The sequence below is a fragment of the Schistocerca americana genome, chromosome 9 (assembly GCF_021461395.2).
Source record: "Schistocerca americana isolate TAMUIC-IGC-003095 chromosome 9, iqSchAmer2.1, whole genome shotgun sequence".
NCBI classification, from domain to species: Eukaryota; Metazoa; Arthropoda; class Insecta; order Orthoptera; family Acrididae; genus Schistocerca; species Schistocerca americana.
The window spans coordinates 63,671,063-63,693,374 of NC_060127.1; the positions used below are offsets into that span (position 1 = coordinate 63,671,063).

The 22,312-nt window shown below is 38.7% G+C and overlaps 1 protein-coding gene across 1 annotated transcript in view; it reads left to right on the forward strand.

Annotated features, from left to right (window-relative positions):
• The window catches only part of LOC124551007 (histone deacetylase 8-like), a 76,187-nt gene extending 60,910 nt beyond the window's left edge, over nt 1–15,277 (forward strand). Inside the window, exon 9 of the mRNA XM_047125851.1 lies at nt 15,024–15,277. Within this exon, the coding sequence (XP_046981807.1) occupies nt 15,024–15,079 (56 nt within the window). The 3' untranslated portion in view covers nt 15,080–15,277. The remainder of the gene's footprint in view (nt 1–15,023) is intronic.
• Nucleotides 15,278–22,312: the final 7,035 nt, after the last annotated feature.

Here is a 22,312-nt window from a genome sequence, read left to right on the forward strand (position 1 = left end):
TCTGTTCTCCAAGGTGGGAGCACAGGTTGCATGCTCATACTCATTGTAATTTGAACATTCCATGTAAACAGTTGTAACTAACAAACTAATTAGAGCAAAACAAATTTTTAAAAAGCGAGATTAACTCACAGTTAAAAAATATGGAACCATGCTAAACCTTGTATAGAAAGGATAAAAAGTAAAATTATGCATTTTGAGGTGATGAAAATTGGTGTGGAGTGACATTTTATTTATGTTCCCAAGAGTTTTGGGACAATACAAACTCCCCCACAAAAATAAGATGTATCTGACACTACTCGCCTGAATAATTGGCGAGCTCTCGACCAAAACCTTTGCTGCTGTCTGAGAAGCACATGAACCGTCTCCTGCCCCTGTTATAGTGGCAACATGTGCTAATCTCTATGGTCAGCCTAGAAGGAAGCTTCGGCTTAATAGTAGCACTATGCACACAATTGACCTAGTGTTACCTCGGGCAAAACTTTACCTTTCAAGTAGTTGCATTAAATTTGTATAAAATCCCAAACTTTCAGTGATAACTTTTAGTGCCATCATTGCGGAGTAAGTCCAAATGCTTGACAGCCCCTGACACTGACGATGGAGGCACAGACTGTCTACTGAGGTGCCCAAGGCAGTGGTGGCACACTGGATTCGCATTAGGGAGGGAGGTGGTTGAAATCCCCCCCACCCGGTTGTCCACATTTAGGTTTTCCAAGATTTTTCTTAATCATTTAAGTTGAATGCCGCTATGGTTCCTTTGAAATGTGTGGTGAGCCAGTTGTAGCAAAAGTGATTACTGTAGTACAAAAGACCAACTAAACTAAGTAGAAAGATTTACAAGTCAAGTCAAGTAGGTGAAGAGACAGGAGCATTGCATCTCAAAGAGTGGCTTAGCATTTGCCTCAGTAAAGGGATATGTAGAAGAATCATGACTTAGGTCTGAAAGAATGTATGTATATATATATATATATGTGTGTGTGTGTGTGTGTGTGTGTGTGTGTGTGTGTGTGTGTGTGTGTGTGTGTGTCTTTTTATTTCAGAAGGTGTCCTTTTGGCCAAAAGCTATAATGTACCTTTGTTCCTGCCTGCAGTTAAATGTTTCCTCTGTACGACGAGTAGCGATCTATCCTTTTCATATGCTGTGATATGCTGGACACACTGTAGTATTGACACTGTAAAGAAAACTTTTGCATGGTAGGTCGTGAAGTCTTTGACAACTACCACAGCACAATCTTGTTGGAAGCTCTCACTCAAAATCCAAATAAATTCAGTTCATATTTCAAAGCAGCAGTTGTCACCAAATAAGTAACAAGACAGTCAGGGATGATGTAGGAACTGAAATTGAGGGGTACCTAATGTTAATAGTGCCACAAAATGAATTTTCAATGATATTGTGTTCTCTGTATTCCTTGAAGTGTAAAAGCATGGAGAAAAGGTTTTCAAACATTCATTACTAGATGGTGCACAGTCTTTGTGCCGAGCAGTGCTTAATTCTGGAGTTCCAAGTACCATGTGCCCTGTGTCATGGTCTCCTCGATTTAGTCTAGGATGTTTTGAAGAGACATCACAAAAGTTTTTCTTCAGTGTACACTGCATTTTGAGATGTGACAGAAATTTTGCAGTTATAAAGAAACAAAGATTGATAAGCAAGATCTTTGTTCTGAAAAATGACATGAGATTGTTAAGTCAGCTAAAGCCGTGATTGAATTCTGTGTTCTCAATGCCAGCACAGACAGACCTGCTGCGCACAAGTTATTCCTACTGTCACCAAAGACTGTAGATCTGATGATGATCATTTTTTAAAAGATTGAAACTGCTCATCTAAAAATAAAGATCAACAACTTAAATGCGACCAAGACTGTTTTTGCCAAATAAGTCATAGTTTTAATAGATCACTGTTTTCTTGAAACAATGTTCCAAAAACTTTTAATTGTTCTCAATGCAGGTGCGGAAAATCTCCAAATGCGGTACAGTCAAAACGTCTCGCACTCGTGCATCTCAAATAGCTATTAAAAATTCTTATACTGAAAAAGAAGAATGAAAAAAGTCATTGTATTCAAAAGAGGAAAGACTGTGGCTGATGTATGTAATACACACTTCATCTGAAAGACCAGCTATGTTTATCAGTTACAAAACAGAAAGACCAAACAGTGGGAAATCCAGGATGGAATAATGACAATATTATGGAAAGGATCGATTGCTGCTCACCATTTAGAGGAGGAATATCGTACTCACTGTCCTTCCCACACTTCCCATGGTGGTATTCCGCTGCGCACCAAACCTACCCATCATACTCTTCCATTCCTACTCCATACCTGCTCCCAACCCTTTGCTTCATGGCTCATATCGCTGCAAGAGATCTAGATGCAAGACCTGTCCTGTATATCTTCTCACCAGCACCACCACACAACTACCACTTACTCCAGTATGGTCACAGGCATCACCCATCCCACTGTGCTTGTGTGAATATACAAGAGATGTTCAGAAAGTAATGGATCACATTTTTTTCTCAGCCGAAAATAATTCTATGAAAGTGAAATGTTACTTATGTATTATTTGAAGTCTCTTGAGTGAACGCGCCAAGTTTGACAGATAGCGTAGCTGCAGGACAGTTACAAAATGGTGTCTGTATGTGATGTACGTTACAAGCAATGTGCCATCATTGAATTTCTCTCTGCAGAGAAAGGAACTCTGGGGAATATTCACAAACACTTGGGCAAAGTCTATAGAGCATCTGCTGTTGATAGAAGCACAGTTAGTCTCTGGGCACGTAGGGTGAGCTCATCAGAAGGCAGTGCGGCAGAGCTCCATGATTTGCAGTGGTCAGGGAGACCATCCATGGCTGTCACACCTGACATGATGCAGCGAGCTGATGTTGTCATTCGCGAGGACAGACACATTACGACTTGGCAGTTGATGCTGCATCTGCCAATCAGCAAAAGAAGTGATTCGCACAGAGAAGCACTGGCTCTGCCACCAGGACAAAGATTGGTACCAACGCCCTTGTTTTGTGCTGGAGGAGTGCCATAGAATGGGATGGAGATTACGTGGAAAAATGGGGTGTGTATCACCATTCTTTCATGTGTGTAACTCTCATTATGCTCAATAAAGAATTGTTGAAGGAAAAAAATGCGGTGCATTACTTTTTGGGCAACCCTCGTACGTGTTTTTTCTATTTCCAAAGAAGGCATTTTGGCCAAAAGTGTAAATGTTTGGCAGTATTTTCATTGTGCACGTCTGTGACACAATGCCTTGTCTATCAGGTGGACACCAATCTATCCATGTTGTTTTATTCCATCCAGGACTTTCCATTGTGTAATTAGAAACTGTGTGTTTGTCTTGAGGCAGCATGACTGACATCGCGCAATTTCACTCGTCTGTATTTGAGAATGTGAGCACTTAGCAACTTCAAAAAAGTTGACATATAATTTCAAAAAATTTTTTTCCCTAACATCCCTACAAACTGATGAAAGGAAAAAGTTTATTACTTACTACACTTTTGCGGTTAGTGCAGGCAAACTTCAGGATCAGGCATGACATTTTGATTTATTACTTCTGTACTACCAAATATAGTCGTAGCATGTTTTGTATACAGTACCTACATACGTCACTGAATGTACCTGCGAAGTTATATCGTTGTATATTTAACACATTAAATCATTTGTAAAGTAGCCTGGCATGTAGAAAGGTTATTTCCACTCATTAAATTTTTCTTTACAAAAGAAAACACATAAGTACTGCTCTAAATTAATTTACACTGTATCACAAATGTGAGTTGTGCAGACATTACTGTCATGTAATTGGATGGATTAAAAATATCTATCCACCAAGAAGCAGCAGCAGCAGCAGCAGGAGACAACGTGTATGGACATTTTTTGAATGCTTTCTTGAAGCCTTCAGCTATCATTTCCTTTATTTCCTGTACAATTGTACAATATTGTACAATTTCAGCCTTAGGCCATTTTCAAGTATGTTACGGATGATTTTTTTTGGTAACAGATTATGTCATATACGTCGTTGCTCCTATGACATCATGTCACGCTCATAAATTAGTTCGAGGTGTTCATGCTATTTTAGGAGCATGTTACTTTCGAACAGTTGTTGCAAAGCTCTTATATATAACATACGTAATAGAGCAGTGATGGTTTATGAAATGGGAAGAGTTTGGGAAAGTTACACAGACTGGGGAGACTACCTGGACGGGATGAGTTTTGGGGGCTGCACTGGACAAGCTTTGAAAACCTGAGAGGTTAAAAGTGGTAGATAGGCTAATATGCAAGACAGAGATTACTGACAAAACATTGTGCACGAGTTAATAAGAGTGGAATGCTAAGTGCATTGCATATAGTAGAAGTGTAGCTCCAGTTTCCATCTGCGGAGTTCTCGGCAACTGGCGTCTGGTGGAAGAATCGAGATGGCATGTTTAATGTTACAGGACCAAGGTCACGACTCTCATGTTTTAGAGCATGCTGTGCAACAGAATATTGTGTGTTGGCAGTAACACCCTCTGCCTATGCCCTTTCATCCTAACTTGTGGTAGTCATGCCATTACAAAAGCCTAAAAAAGTTTACACAACAGCTGGTACATGTGTAATAATCAGCTACTTCGACGAGGCTATCACTTCCTGAAATCATTCCCTGAAGTGAAGTCCATTCTATCTGACATTTGGCCCACCACACATAGAATAGCTTTTTGTTGCCTGCCCAAATCTCTGTAATATCTTTATCAGACCCTATGATCCTGCTGACCCCTGTGACTGTCCCCACTAGAAGACTTGCCCTATGCACCCTCCTACCACCACCTATACCAGCCCTGTAACTGGTACAACATATACTACCAAAGGGAGAGCCACCTGTGAAATGAAATGACACGTAATCTCCCAAGTGTTACATAAACTTTGTTCGCCTTTTACTTTAGCGTCATAATCACAAAGTTACCTGCCAGAATGAATGGACATAAACAGAGAGTGTATGTATACTGGCAACACACAATATTCTGTTGCACAGCATGTTCTACAGCATTTCAGTTGTGATCTCGGTGTCTGTTTCACCACACATGCCATATGAATTCTCTCCCCAGACACCAGTGTCTCAGAACTCTGCGGGTGGGAACTGGCAGTACATGATGTCCTCAGTTCTCGCACTCACCTGGCCTTTATTTACATTAATTTCTTCAGCCTCAGCATTTCTTCTCAGAAAGTATTCTTTTCTTTACTCCTTTTAGTTTTCTATATATTTTATTTTCTGACAATATTATGAAAAGGAAAGTTGCTACACACAATATAGCAGAGATTCTGAGTTGCAGATAGGCACAACAAAAAGACTGTCACCTCTACTACATACAGTGCACTTCCACTTATAAGCTCTCAAGTTTTCAAATCCCATCCAGAGCAGTCCCCAAAAACCTGTCTTTTCTCCTGATCCCATGCAGTAAGTCTCCCCTGAGTGACTTCTCCAAACTCTCCCCATTTTTTAAACCTTCACCTCTCTTCCTTCCCCTTCAACACTTCTGCCAGAAGAAGGAGCCAGTGACTCCAATTACCTTTGTTTTTTCTGCTGCTTCACCTTGGTCTAACTACATACTCAATTTTCTTTTCCATTCTTCTGTACATTATCCTTGTTAGCAAATTTGGCGCATGAAGCTGTCAAGCTGATCATACAATAGCTCTTTTATTTATCACCCTTGCTATCTTCAGGGTTGTGTGGGTGATCGTTTTCCAAGGGTCTGTTGACATGCTTCCAGTATATAGACTCTACATACCAACCAAAATAGTTATTTGGTTGCCACTTCCCCAATGATTTTAGGAATTCCAAGGGGTAGTTATCCATACTTTCTGCTGTATTTGATCGCAAATATTGCAAAGCTTTGTTAAACATTCTCTCTCTCACTCAATCACCTTTGTCTTCAATATCGACTCCTATGTTTCTTTTATCACATCATCATAATATTCTTCCTCCTTGAAAGGCCTCTAGTGTACTCTTTCCACCTACCCACTGTCTCCTCTGGACTTAACAGAGGAACTGCATTTGCACTCTCTAATGTTGACACCGTTGCATTTAATTTCACTGAAGGTTGTTTTCATTTTTCTGTATGCTGAACCAGGCATTTCGGCAACCATTTCTTTTTTGATTTCTTCAAATTTTTCCTCAAGCCATTTCACCATAGCTTTCCAGCACATCCTGTTTATTTCATTGCTAAGTGACTTGTATTTCTGTATTCCTATCTTTCCATGAACTTTTTGTACTTCCTTTGTTTGTCAGTCATTTGAAGAATGGAAATGGAAAATGTTCTAAGTATCTTTTTTTCCCCCCACAAGGCATGTTTTCAGTGTTACTGTGTTCTCAGTACTCTGATGAATGTCCATAGATGTGATTCAGGTGCTAAATCATGGAGAAAGTCTTTCCAAACATGTATTGATAAATGGTGCATGATCTTTGTACCAATCTGCGCTTTCAGCTGGAGTTCCAAAATTTAAAAGGTATGAGAAATGGTTTTTATTGACTACAGTTCTACCTATTAAAAAATCGAATCCCAATATTTTTCTGTACTTGTATTGTCATAAATAAAATGTTGTGCCTCAGTATTAATGGCATTTAGAACAAAAACTTTCTTCATGCTATAATGTCAAAAACACAGTTTGAGATCATGGCTGTGCACAAAACACAAGATGATTTTTGCGAAGAAGGAAACAGCAACCAGCCACTGTTAGTAATGCTATTTATTTACAGAAATAGCGCTGTTACCAGTTTCATTACTGACAGGTTCATCTTCAAATGGCTGTTTACATTTATATCACAACTGTTGCTGTTTACATTACTTGTTGGAAGAAGAGCAGCCAACAACTAATGTAAATGAGAACAAATGTAATAGAAATGTGAACAGCCATCTGAAGATAAACCTGTCAGTTTGAAACTTGCAACACCACTATGTGTTTAAATAAATAGAAATACTAATACCAGCTAATTGCTATATTTAGCAAGAACAACTTGTAAAAATGTAATTAGCATCACTTAGAACCAGTTTCCTGGTATGGCACATAGAATATTCTTAATATCTCATTTATTTTACAAATGTGAGGTTTGGCACTTGCAGTGTTTTCCATTTCCATTCCTCAACAGTAATATTCTGTCACCCAAGGTTTCTTCACTGTTAACTTTCTTGTATCTATGTTTGTCTATCCCAGTCCACAATCATACTTTTATTAGTAGCTTCTGGCATGGTAGTTGTTGTGGACTGGCAAGACAGCCAATCCACTATGACAGGTAGCCGAAAGGCACGCGTTTAAGCTCACGCAGGCTGGCGTGAGGTCTGGAAAATGACAAGGTCTTTATAGTAGCAAAAATAGTACGTAGCTTCTGGAATACTTAACTTTAATCCATAATTGGTGAACATCGGTCTGACGGTACATGCATCACAAGATAAATAGCAATTGATAATGGCGCCTTGCCAGGTCGTAGCAAATGACGTAGCTGAAGGCTATGCTAACTATCGTCTCAGCAATTGAGAGCTTAATTTGTCAGTGAACCATCACTAGCAAAGTCGGCTGTACAACTGGGGCGAGTGCTAGGAAGTCTCTCTAGACCTGCCGTGTGGCGGCGCTCGGTCTGCAATCACTGACAGTGGCGACACGCGGGTCCGGCGTATACTAATGGACCGCCGCCGATTTAAAGGCTACCACCTAGCAAGTGTGGTGTCTGGTTGTGACACCACAGTAGTGACTCCAATTCTTTTCTGAAGTCAACAAATACTGCTTCCACCTTATTATCTTGATCCACAACTTTCAGAATATCATGTGAGAAAAGTGCCAGCTGGTTTCAATTGATCAATGCTTTTAAAATCTGTGATGGTTGGTATTTAGGTCATTCTGTTCAAGATACTTCTGTGTTCAAACTCAGAATATGTTGCAATATTCTACCAACTGACAGACATTAAAGAGATTGGGCTGTAGTTTTGTGTACCACTACTGCTAACCTTCTTGTAGAAGGGTGCAAGGTGTGGTTTCTTCCAACCACTAGGCACACTTTTTTGTCTGAAACGTGCAGTATATTGTGGTCAAAATGGAAGCTAACTTGGCTGCAAATTCTTCACAGAATCCAACAGGGATGGCATCAGCCCCTGGAGTCTTTTTCAATTTTAGTGATTTTAGCTGTTTTTGAAACTACTAACACTAGTATTTTGATGAAAATAATCAATTTTTGAAAATGTTATGTAGTTAGATAGGTACGAAATCTACTCACCAAGCTGCTGCAGCAGAAAACACATAGAAAGGAGCTGAGATTCGCAAGCTTTTGGGTCCACTGGCTCCTCCTCCTGTCAGAAATGTTGTTGATGAGCAGTTTATCTTTGGAAAATTAAAGGCACCAGACAGGCAATCTAATGTTGTTGTGCTTCATAATGGAAGTAAGACTTAGGAAACATAAAGATATGTTCAAAGGATTTATTGACCTAGAATAAGCATTCAGCAATATAGAATAGTCCAATATGTTCGCCGGCCACGGTGGCCGAGCTGTTCTAGGCGCTTCAGTCCGGAACCGCGCTACTGCTATGGTCGCAGGTTCGAATCCTGCCTCGGGCATGGATGTGTGTGATGTCCTTAGGTTAGTTATGTTTAAGTAGTTCTAAGTTTTAGGGGACTGATGACCTCAGATGTTAAGTCCCATAGTGCTTAGAGCCATTTGAACCATTTTTTGCAATATGTTCAAAATTCTGAGAAAAGTAGGAGTAAGCTATTGGGAAAAATGGGCACTATAAAATATCTACAAAAACCAAGAGAAAACAACAAGAAGGAAGGGCTCGGATTAAAAATGATTTATGGCAGGGATGCAGTCATTTGCCCCTTCTCTTTACTCTGTACATCAAAGAAACTATGACAGAAATCTGCATCTACATCACTACTATGCAACTGACCTTTTAGTCCTTGGCAGGGGATCATCAAGCCACTTTCAGACTATTTCTCCACTGTTCCATTCTCAAATAGCACACAGAAAAAATGAATACTTACGTATTTCTGTGTGAGCTGTGACTTATTCTATTACGGTAATCATTTTTCCTTATGTAGGCAGGAGTCAAAGTATTTTTGCATTTGGAGAAGAAATCTGTTGATTGAAATTTTGTGAAAAGATCTTGCCGCAATGAGAAACGACTTTGTTTTAATAATTACTACTCCACCTTGTGTATATTATGAGCTCTCCCTGTTTGTATCCTGTGTGAATCCTGTCTCGTAAGGATATCACACCTCACAGCAGTACTCCAGAAGAGCATGGGACAAGTGCAATGAAGCCAGTCTGTGTCACAGGTTTGTAGCATCTTCAAAGTCTCCTGCCAATACATTGCAATCTTTGGTTTGCCTTCCCCAAAACATTTTCTATGTGATGGTTCCAATTTAAGTTGTTTGTAATTGTAATTCATAGATATTTAGTCAAATTGACAGTGTTTAACTCTGTGTGATGTATTGTGTAACCAAAATTTAACAATTTTCTTTTAGTGCTCGTATGGATGACCTCACACTTTTTATTGTTTAGAGTCGATTGCCATTTTCCACGCCGTACAGATATCTTGCCTATATCATTTTACAAATTTGTTTGATGGTCTTGTGACTTCAATAAATGGCAAATGACAGCATCATGTGCAAACAATCTAAGAACACTATTCACATTGTCTGGGAGACAGTTATGTACGAGGGCAGTTCAATAAGTAATGCAACACATTTTTTTTTCTGAAACAGGGGTTGTTTTATTCAGCATTGAAATACACCAGGTTATTCCCCAATCTTTTAGCTACACAACACTATTTTTCAACGTAATCTCCATTCAATGCTACGGCCTTATGCCACCTTGAAATGAGGGCCTGTATGCCTGCACGGTACCATTCCACTGGTCGATGTCGGAGCCAACGTCGTACTGCATCAATAACTTCTTCACCATCCGCGTAGTGCCTCCCACGGATTGCGTCCTTCATTGGGCCAAACATATGGAAATCCGACGGTGCGAGATCGGGGCTGTAGGGTGCATGAGGAAGAACAGTCCACTGAGGTTTTGTGAGCTCCTCTCGGGTGCGAAGACTTGTGTGAGGTCTTGCGTTGTCATGAAGAAGGAGAAGTTCGTTCAGATTTTTGTGCCTACGAACACGCTGAAGTCTTCTCTTCAATTTCTGAAGAGTAGCACAATACACTTCAGAGTTGATCGTTTGACCATGGCGAAGGACATCGAACAGAATAACCCCTTCAGCAGCCCAGAAGACTGTAACCATGACTTTACCGGCTGAGGGTATGGCTTTAAACTTTTTCTTGGTAGGGGAGTGGGTGTGGCGCCACTCCATTGATTGCCGATTTGTTTCAGGTTCGAAGTGATGAACCCATGTTTCATCGCCTGTAACAATCTTGACAAGAAATTGTCACCCTCAGCCACATGGCGAGCAAGCAATTCCGCACAGATGGTTCTCCTTTGCTCTTTATGGTGTTCGGTTAGACAACGAGGGACCCAGCGGGAACAAACCTTTGAATATCCCAACTGGTGAACAATTGTGACAGCACTACCAACAGAGATGTCAAGTTGAGCACTGAGTTGTTTGATGGTGATCCGTCGATCATCTCGAACGAGTGTGTTCGCACGCTCCGCCATTGCAGGAGTCACAGCTGTGCACGGCCGGCCCGCAAGCGGGAGATCAGACAGTCTTGCTTGACCTTGCGGCGGTGATGACACACGCTTTGCCCAACGACTCACCGTGCTTTTGTCCACTGCCAGATCACCGTAGACATTCTGCAAGCGCCTATGAATATCTGAGATGCCCTGGTTTTCCGCCAAAAGAAATTCGATCACTGCCCGTTGTTTGCAACGCACATCCGTTACAGACGCCATTTTAACAGCTCCGTACAGCGCTGCCACCTGTCAGAAGCCAATGAAACTATACGAGACGAAGCGGGAATGTTTGAAAATATTCCACAAGAAATTTCCGGTTTTTTCAACCAAAATTGGCCGAGAAAAAAAATGTGTTGCATTACTTATTGAACTGCCCTCGTATATTAGCATCAGCAGAGGCGCTATTAACACTTACTTGGGGAATGCCAGATATCGCATCTGTTCTACCCCATGACTTTCCATCAGTTGCTACGAACGGTGACCTTTGTGACAGGAAATCACAAATCCAGTCACGCAAGTGAGACGATACTTCATGAGCTCGCAATTTAATTAGAAGTGAGCAGCGGAGTCAGAAGCCTTCTCGAAATCTAAAAATATAGAATCAGTCTGAAATCCCCTTTCAATAGCACTTGTCAATTCGTATGAAAAAGAGCTAGTTGTGTTCCATAAGAATAGTGTTTTCTGAATCACTGCTGGCTGTGCGTCAATACATCATTTTCTTCAACATAATTCATAATGTTTGAGCACAGTATATGCTTCAAAATCCTACTGCAAATCATTGTCAGTGATAAAGGTCTGTAATTTAGGAGGTTATTTCCATTTCTATTCTTGTGTATTGATGTGACGAATCCGTAAGTACAGCTCTTTCATCGCGTGAGCAGTTGTATAGGATTGTTAAATAATGAGCTATTCCATTGGCATACTCTAAAAGGAACCTAATTGCTATGTATTCTGGTCCGGAAGACTTGACTTTATTAAAAGTTGCTTTGCTACACTTCTAAGTTGCTAATGTTGGCAGCTGTTCTTGATTCAGATTCTGGAATATTTTCTACGTCGTCTGTGTTGTGGGAATATCAAAAAACCTTATTAAACAGCTCCACATTCGTGGTACTGCTGTGGGTAACAATGTCATTGCTGTCAGACAGTGGAATTTATGGACTGTGTCTACCATATTTACTCGAATCTAAGCCACACCTGAAAAATGAGACTCGAAATCGAGGAAAAAAAATTTTCCCGAATCTAAGCCGCACCTGAAATTTGAGACTCGAAATTCAAGGGGAGACTAAAGTTTTAGGCCACATCCCCAAATGGAAACAAAGTTGGTCCGTTGTAATATTAGACACAATTTAGATCGAATGAATGACGATACAGCTACAGTAGTTTGGTTCGAGTTGTAAGCTTAGCAGTTACGCTTTGCCAGGTAGCCATTGCTATGCGTCAGGCGCTCCGTCCTTATTTATATGGGTACGACTCCTTTTTCACGTGCTTCGTCTGGTTTGAATTGATTGCTTAGTTTTCTTTGATCTGATGAGCGCTGTTTTCTTTGTTGTAGGTGTTTACGTCACTCTAAGCTGAAAATGCATTACTGTACTGTGTCATGCATTGTTTGTTGCATTCTGATAGTGCGTGTTTACGGCCTGTCGCCGCTCGCAGCATGGCTTCCTTTTGTGTGCGCTACCATCGCTTATAATAAAAAAAGAGAGGAATCGTCTCATTAGCGAAACAATGGCAAGAGACTGGTATTTGTTGTTACTTACACTGCTGCTTTCTTTGCTGATGATTAACAAGAACCAAATAATAGACTGCGTATGATAGATGTTCTGAACGAGAGTTTAGTGAAAATTTTTCTCCGTTTGAAAATCTTTGCAGGCACCTCTTTAGTACGTTACATTCTGCACAGAAATTAGAGTCATCTTAGATTTAAAAATGTAGTCAATTGCCGTGCTTCATTTCTGACTGTATCACTATTAGGCATAAGAATAATACGAATATAAAGATGGCATGATATGTATATTCTTCCACGTTTGCTGTTGTCTCACTCTAGTTTCGTAGTTTATTAGGCAGACAGGATTTAAATGAGATAGCAGCAAACACGAAACAATATGTGATAAAATGTTTATATTCATATTATTCTTATGGTGAAGAGAAAACTGCATGTGATTCACAATTCATAAAAGTTCCTATTAGTAACCATCTCTTCTCACAGGTAGGAAAAAATCCAAAATGTAGAGTTGGCCATATTGACAAACATCCCAAACAGTCTTGCCAGTCGGATTTTCGTAGTACATTGAAATGCTGCTGCTACATTCGAAGATGAACAATTGTATTTACTTCGTTGGATAATGTACGAAAATGCAGTGGTCGAAACTCGGGGCGGAGAAAAAAGCTCGTCTTCCACCTTTTTTTTTTTTTTTTTTTTTTTTTTTTTTTTTTTAATTTATTTAATGACACTGCGGTTTTGGTGCCAGTATTTATCTTTGTGCTTACAAAGCATGCCTATGTAGCGCTACATATATTCGACGGCAGAAGTTAGTTGTGGCGGCACCCACCAACATTTTTCAGAACTTCCGCTTGCTTTGCACTCGATTCTAAGCCGCAGGCGGTTTTTTGGATTACAAAAGTCGGAAAAAAAGTGTGGCTTAGATTCGAGTAAATACGGTAGTCACTGGTGTACTTTATATACAACTGAAATCTCTTAGGATTTCCTTCCAAATTTCGAGACAGAGGTTCATTTTGGATTCTGGGAAACATTGCCAGTCTGGGAAATTTCATATTCTTTTAACCCTTTCCATTTGGGCCCAGTACAGGTTTCAGATATTTCTGCAGTATCCACAAAAGCCCACTGGTTCCCCAGGCACCATTGCATTCTAGTGTGTAAACTAAATCACTAGATGGCAGCACAACAAGATAAAAGATAATGTGTATTGGCTCCATGTGGACCCATTAAGAAAAAAGTGCACTAATTAAAAAGAATTTCAAATCATGTTTAATGTGTTGCTAGAATAATTTACAAGTCAGAAATAATATTTTAAAGTTTTTCCTAATGCAGCATAACATTTGGGCTGGACACAGTTAAATCTGTCAAGATCCAAGAATAGGATTAAAATTCTGGGTGAATGGACATCAATGATAAGATTCTTTGATGACATTACTATTCTCGGTGAAAGTGAATAAGAATTACAGGACCTGTTGAATGGAAGGAACAATCTAATGAATGCAGAATAGGCATTGACAGTAAAATAAAAAAGATGACAGTAATGAGGAATAGCAGAAATTAAATTAGTGAAAAACTTAACACAAAAACTGGTGACCTCAGGGTTAAGAAGTGTTGCTACCTAGGAAGCAAAGTAACACATGACGGATAAAGCGAAAATGTCATAAAAAGCAGACTAGCACAGGCAAAGAGGGCAATCTTGGTCAAAAGAAATCTACTAGTACTAACAAGGCCTTAATTTGATGAAGAAATTTCTGGAAATGCAAGTTTGGAGCAGAGCATTGTATGGTAGTGGAAAGTGGACTGTGGGAAAACCTGAACAGAAGAGAGTTGAAGCATTTGAGATGTGGTACTGTAGAAGGATGTTAAAAATTAGGTAAACTAGTAGGATAATGAATGAAGAGATTCTCTGCAGAATAAACATGTGGAAAATACTTACAAGAAGACGATGCAGTATGAAACAGTGTGTGTTAAGACATTGGGAAATAACTTCCATGGAACCGGAGGGAGGTATACAGGATAAAACTGTAGGGAAAGACAGGTAGGAAAACATCCAACAAATAATTGAGGACATTGGGTGATAGTGCTGCTCTGAGATGACATTGGCACGAGAGAGAAATTCATGGTGGGCTGCATTAAACCAGTCGGAAGGAAGTGATTATATGGAATATTAGCCAAGACCTATGAGCAGATTTGAAATTGCTTGGAATGAAGGCCACAGCATATTATCTTGGGTGGAGTGTCATCAACAGATGTCAATGAAACTTCAGGTGTGCCCCAGGAAAGTGTGTTGAGACCTTGCTGTTCATGTAGTATATTAATGACCGTGCAGATCATGTTCATAGTAAACTCAGACTTTCTGCAGATGACACAGTTATCTATAACAACATAGGTCTAAAAAAAAAACTGCACATATAATCAGTCAGATCTTTATAAGATTTTGTGATTGACAACTCACTGTTAATGTTCAGAAGTTTAAAATTTTGCACTTGTATCCAATGACTACAATATCACTGAAACACAATTGACATCATTTACCTGGGTGTAACAATTTGTAATGATATGAAATGGAATGGTCACATTGGCTTATCCATAGGTAATACAGCTTTATTGGCTTAGGAATAATTATGTTAGGTATTTTTCAGTGGAATGAAATTATTACCTGTATTTTCAGAAAATCTGAAGCACGTGGAACTGAAAGAGAAGAGTCAGAGCAGTGAGAAAAGATAAAAGTCTCTCCAAATTGCTGGGGGTGTGGCAAAAAGTGTAATACAGAATACTGTTTTGGCCAGTTTTGTGAAGGAGCAGCTGAAGACACACTTATCATCTAGAGTACTTGGTGACGAAAACGTGCATAAAGAAGAAATTGTTGTGATTTTGTAAAGTAGTAACTTCTGTTGCTTGTAGCAAATGTATCATTGTACAAGACTTTTGTAAAAGTTATCTTGTTGTTATACCTTTTTGTTAGTTACCGCAACACAACTTTTAATCTCATTGGTGTAACATTTCAATAACAGTCTTGTAGTATTTAACAATATGCTTTATGTATGTTAAATACATCTGCTGTGGTAATGTGTTGTACTGTGAAAGCTGTAAATCTGAGACCCCTCCTGTTACATGGAACACAGTGCATCCACGTGTGTTAGTGTCCTTGTATCAGAAGGTATGCAGGATGTAGAATTGCATGATCTATCTAAATTTCCATTCCTAGCTTGAACCCCACCTTTCAGTAATTTCCATTGATACTTGTCACAAAGCAAAACAGTGAGGATTATGAATGAATGGTAGCAGAATACACGGTATTAATAAAATACAAAAGGTGGAATGAAATGTCGTTGGTTTAAAAGAAGCTAATGCGAAAGAAAATTTATTTTGTAGCAGATTTGTGACAGTGTTTGAGAAACATATTGATCATAATGTTTCACAGGGATTTTGTTGCACACCATGGCATTATTCCCTTACATAAGCGAATAATGATTATTAAGGTGGCGTAAGAATTCGGTCGACAAAATACTGATACGAGACAGGAGTAAATTAAGTAATGAAACAGGGTGTTAAGGCAGTGAACCTATGTGATGTTAATGTACGTTTAGCACACATTTGAATTACACTGTTTGCTATATATACAGGAGATTACTTTGCTGTGACAATGGTCCTACACTTACTACACACAATGGTACAGACGGAATGTAAAATAATTCTAGCAGAGCAGTTGCAGGCAAATAAACAGTTTGTTATATCACAGTCAGTGTAAGTTGCACTACATTCACAGTTCAGATTCTCAGCTCACAAGCTGAAATCTATACACAGTGGTGCATGGTATCTGAAATAGTTCAAGTAGTGCAGCTGCAGACAGATAAACAGTTCATTATATCACAGTTGCGCTCCATTCACAGTTCAAATTCTCAACTCACAAACTGATACACGCAAGACTAACTTGCAAATAATACTATAAGCTACAGTAATGTCCCTCCCTCAGAAGTCAAACACGTGCACCATACAGGCCGTTTGGCCCAGCTTACCTGAACGGCTCACACCATCAAAAGACCAAGATTTCTGCACTGTGTGCTCTGTCCTGGGTTTTGTCACATCACATGCTACTCTAGTCAAATTAATAATTTAATTGTATGAATATAATAGAAAGAAACATTCCACGTGGGAAAAATTTATTAAAAAACAAAGATGCTGTGACTTACCAAACGAGAAAGTGCTGGTGGATAGACACAATAAAAAACACACTGACACACACAAAAATTTCAAGCTTTCGCAACCCACGGTCGCTTCATCAGGAAAGAGGGAAGGAGAGGGAAAGACGAAAGGATGTGGGTTTTAAGGGGGAGAGTAAGGAGTCATATTCCTGTGTGATGGTCTGTATATATGTCTGCCTATTACATATTATAACACTCTTCAACTGTCGGCAGTCAACAGATGAGGTCGGCCTGTACGCTTTTGTGCTGTACGTGTCCCTTCACATTTCCACTTCACTGTCACATCGGAAACAGTGGACCCGGGAATGTTTAAGAGTGTGGCAATCTTGCGTACAGACGTATGATACAAGTGACACCCAATCATCTGACCATGTTCGAAGTCCGCGAGTTCTGCGGAGCACCCCATTCTGCTCTCTCACAAAGTCTAATGAGTACTGAGGTTGGTGACATAGAGTATCTGGCAGTAGGTGGCAGCACAATGCACCTAATATGAAAAAATGTGTGTTTTTAGGAGTGTCCATATACTTTTGATCACATAGTGTACGAATTATCAGTGTAGCAATGTCACTGTTTGACAGCAATGGATAGATGAGGAAAACGAAAAAGTTGTCACTGTACAATCTCTTCAATGAAGTACCTGAAAGGAATATTGACAATGACAAATCCAAGTTCTTTGTTATAAATGGAGGGTTTCTTATCCATCGTGTTGTGAGCCTGAGAGTGGAACTTTTGGTGACATTTATAAAACCTTAATAGCCTATATTCAGATATATTATAAAGATAATGATGCTGTTCTATGTGACAAATATTTGGAAAGCTCTCTGAACATGGAAATTTTATTACACAGCTTGTGCAAAAGTTAGGCAGTTTTGGTATTGAAAACAGGATTGTGGATGATGATGCAGATGTTGAAATTGTTGCAAAAGCAATAGATGCCTCAAAATTTTACCAGCAAGTGATTATAGTCGGTCATGATGTAGATCTTTTTGTGCTACTTATTGCTCTTGGTCCAGACGACAGAGGCATAATCCTGATGAAGGAAGGAAAAGGTAGCATCAGAACAAGGTGCTACAGTTCTAAAGATATATGTAACTCCTCTGCCATACTCTCTCCTTTGTCACCCACTACTGATGCAGGGTGCCTCCACTCTTACCAAGTTTACCTAAAAGTCCAGCTATGGCTGGGGAACAACTTGGATCCCAGAAACTGGACTGGAGGGAATCAAACTCATCCCTCTCCCCAATTTACATTAAACGACCACCTGCTCCAGAGAAAGTGCTGCTACTGATTTCATGTGGCCACACTCAAGGCTGCAGAAGGAAGTGCGGATGTGTGAAGGCTACCCTACATTGCACAACAATGTTCAAAAACTGTCATGAACAAAGCTGCACTAATGTGCCTCACAGTGATTTGACAGATGATTTGGATGATTGTTCTCTGAGGGGAAAAAAAAGGGCAGGAATTTGTTTGATAGATATTGTGGTATTTTCATTGTCTGCATGCTGTACAGATGATTGTAAATATATCACAACAAAAGTAATTGTTGATTAGTTTTACAGTAATTCTCAACTTTCATGAAAAATGATTTTCATTCCAATAATTCAAGTTGCATAAATCTAAAGTGAAAGATAATAAAGTAAAATTGTTCTGTATAAATAAAAGTTTGTTTTAAAAGAAATTTCACTTTTTTTTACCTTCAAATTTTAGCGCTCATAAACTAATTACCTTGCTTTTTTTGTTTTTTATTTCTACATCACCTAAGAGAGTTTTACTGAAGTTTCAAAACTTTATAAATTTTTTCCCTCATTTTTCCTGGTTTGCCTGGACTAGCAGGTTCATTTTCATATATCAACACAAAAAAACAGGAAAATTCACGAAGACTGATTTTTCTTGTCTTTGCAAGATGTTATGTTATTCAGTTCAACATGATCCTCATACTTTCCTGTGCCAATCAGCATGGTATTGCAAGTCTTTTGTTTTGTTTACAATGACTGCAAATTACAACCATGTAAGTGTTGTAAATAAATAAACTTTAATTTAAAGAAAACCAGTCAATTTCACAATATTTCTTTTCAGTAGAACCGTTCTGTATCACAGGGTACTAAATTCAGGATACATATATCGACTACTGTACCGTTTGGCATTAGTTTGATATATAACTGAGTTTACGCTGTTACTGGCAACACAGTATTTTCTTTCAACAGTCAGATGAGAACTGCTTCATTGATCATCAGATAGTAACTTGGTTTTTTGTAACACAATTTACATGCTACAGTTAAAATGCTTTTTAGTTTAAGAAAATATAATAAAGCACAATAAGTCTCCTGACAGTGTAGCTTCCACCTTTCTATGACTGCTGGAGTTTGCAGTGACAGGCACTTCAGATGTGAAATGTTGGACAGTGCCATTAATTACATATGTTTAGTCTAGCACATTATTTAATGGCAAGAATAGTACATAGGACTTGAAAATATTAATCTTGTTGATGTTGGCTCATCAAGATATTCTTTGATTCTCTGGTAGAAATAGGTCTGGGTAAGTTTTCCAAATGAACAATGAAACATCACCTTTCATGTGACGTAAACACGTATTGTCACATTATCAGATACACTGTCAAAATTGCAGACAAACTGGAAAAAATCTGCTACAAAACTGTGACTGACAACTGACCTGGCATTGGCTGTTTTCTAAACAAATAACAATCAGAAACACATTCTTGCAAATACAGCTCATACACACATGACCACTGCTTCTGGACTCAAGCAGACTTCTAAATGGAAAAGAAAATCCAAGTGACATTTATTGACCTCACAGCAGTGTATGACATTGTGTGGCTGAATGGATTAAAGTACAAGCTAAATCAAACCATTCCAAGTTAAAAGGTCACAACGCTAATGGAAAACTTGTTTAAAAACTGCTCGTTTAAAGTTATCATTGGAGAAACTACAGGTAAATCCTTTACAGAACAAGAAATAAATAAATAAAATAAAAATACATAAATTACCATTTAGAACTGTCTCCCACATCACTTGGTTCTGGCCCCACTTTTATTTAACTTGTACACCTGTGACGTAGTCACCGATTCTGTAAAGTTTAGCTATGGTGACAACCTAGCGATAGCAACACATTTGAAGTAGGAGAACAAAACACTCACTAACAGTCTAGAAAAGTTCAACCAATATTACGAAAAGTGGAGACTTTGCCCGAACCACAATAGTTCATTATGCCAAACCACCAGAATGGCAATCAGAGAATCGAATGTAATCTCCCACAACAAAAAATTATGATGTAATTGACACACCAAATATTTTGGTGTGATTCTCAACAGATTCCTAACGTATAGGAAACACCTAAAACTAACTGGATAGAAGCTACAATCTAGAAATAATATATTAAGTAAACTAGCTGGGGATCTAAAGCGTACCTTAAAAACTACAGTGCAAGTACTTGTGTATCCTATGTATCTGATTGTACTAATTCCTATCACTGTATCTTATCTTGTAGCGACCTAACTGTATGCACTTGTAAAATATAGTTCTGTAAGCCATATGCTAAATAAATAAATGAAGTATTAAATATTCATATAATTTCATGTGTGTCAGTAACTTCTACATTGGCAAAGAAAATATTTGAAATAATTTAGTTTTTTACATATTGATTCCTCCTAAACAAAAATTCTCAAATTTTATATCAAAACAGTGGCATAAGAAATGTCCAAATTACTGAACAAACAATCGAGCATTTTTGTTGCTATCACTGACAAACATCCCACTGCTGAAGTATTATTAATTCATACATAAAGATATCTTCAAAATAGTGCTAGACGTTATGAAAGGAATGTTTACATTTTGAATGATCAACAATGTTCTATTCCACATTCTACATGTTTCTGAATTCTAATTATTTGTGTTTTATCTAAAAAATTTTATGTAAATGAATGTCTGTTTTTTCTAATTTGAAATTACAGAATTGACTGAACGGGTATATCTATCCACCAAATTTTGATCTGTTTAATTTTGCATACAAAAATAGATTGACTGCTGTATGCATAGTGATTTACCTTTCACTGCCATGCTATGGTGACAGGCTCTGCTGTGGCCACCAGTGGCCTTGCGGCAGTCAACATGTTGAATAATATTAAACAATGATTAATATGTATCAAAGAAAGAAACATAATCACGAATATCTACATGCAATACGTAATTAAAATACATTGTATCACCTACTCGTATACAAATCTTATACTGTTTCACTGTTTCATTATACAGATACCCCAACAAGCCAGTTACTGTGTTGTCAGGACCTTAAAAACTCCACATAAAACAGAAACAATATCACATTTGTGTGAATTTTCTGTGGAGTACGAGCAGGTGTCAATGTTGACTGACTGTAAGATAATAGATGTTGTTGTTGTTGTTTTCAGTCCTGAGACTGGTTTGATGCAGCTCTCCATACTACTCTATCCTGTGCAAGCTTCTTCATCTCCCAGTACCTATTGCAGCCTACATCCTTCTGAATCTGCTTAGTGTACTCATCTCTTGGTCTCCCTCTACAATTTTTACCCTCCACGCTGCCCTCCAGTAGTAAATTGGTGATCCCTTGATGCCTCAGAACATGTCCTACCAACCGATCCCTTCTTCTAGTCAAGTTGTGCCACAAACTACTCTTCTCCCCAATTCTATTCAATACCTCCTCATTAGTTGTGTGATCTACCCATCTAATCTTCAGCATTCTTCTGTAGCACCACATTTCGAAAGCTTCTATTCTCTTTTTGTGTAAACTATTTATCATCCATGTTTCACTTGCATACATGGCTACACTCCATACAAATACTTTCAAAAACGATTTCCTGACACTTACATCAATACCCGATGTTAACAAATTTCTCTTCTTCAGAAACGCTTTCCTTGCCATTGCCAGTCTACATTTTATATCCTCTCTACTTCGACCATCATCAGTTATTTTGCTCCCTAAATAGCAAAATTCCTTTACTACTTAAGTGGCTCATTTCCTAATCTAATTCCCTCAGCATCACCCGACTTAATTCGACTACATTCGATTATCCTCGTTTTGCTTTTGTTGGTGATCATCTTATACCATCCTTCCAAGACACTGTCCATTCCATTCCACTGCTCTTCCAAGTCCTTTGCTGTCTCTGACAGAATTACAATGTCATCGGCAAACCTCAAAGTTTTTATTTCTTCTCCATGGATTTTAATACCTACTCTGAACTTCTCTTTTGTTTCCTTTACTGCTTGCTCAATAGCATCAGATAGAGGCTACAACGTTGTCTCGCTCCCTTCCCCACCACTGCTTCCCTTTCATGTCCCTCGACTCTTATAACTGCCATCTGCTTTCTGTACAAATTGTAAATAGCCTTTCGCTCCCTGTGTTTTACCCCTCCAAACTTCAGAATTTGAAAGAGAATATTCCAGTCAACATTGTCAAAAGCTTTCTCTAAGTCTACAAATGCTAGAAATGTAGGTTTGCCTTTCCTTAATCTTTCTTCTAAGATAATACGTAGGGTCAGTATTGCCTCACGTGTTCCAACATTTCTACGGAATCCAAACTGATCTTCCCCGAGGTCGGTTCTACCAGTTTTTCCGTTCGTCTGTAAAGAATTCGCGTTAGTATTTTGCAGCTGTGACTTATTAAACTGATAGTTCGGTAAGTTTCACGTCTGTCAACACCTGTTTTCTTTGGGATTGGAATTATTATGTTCTTTTTGAAGACTGAGGGAATTTCGCCTGTCTCA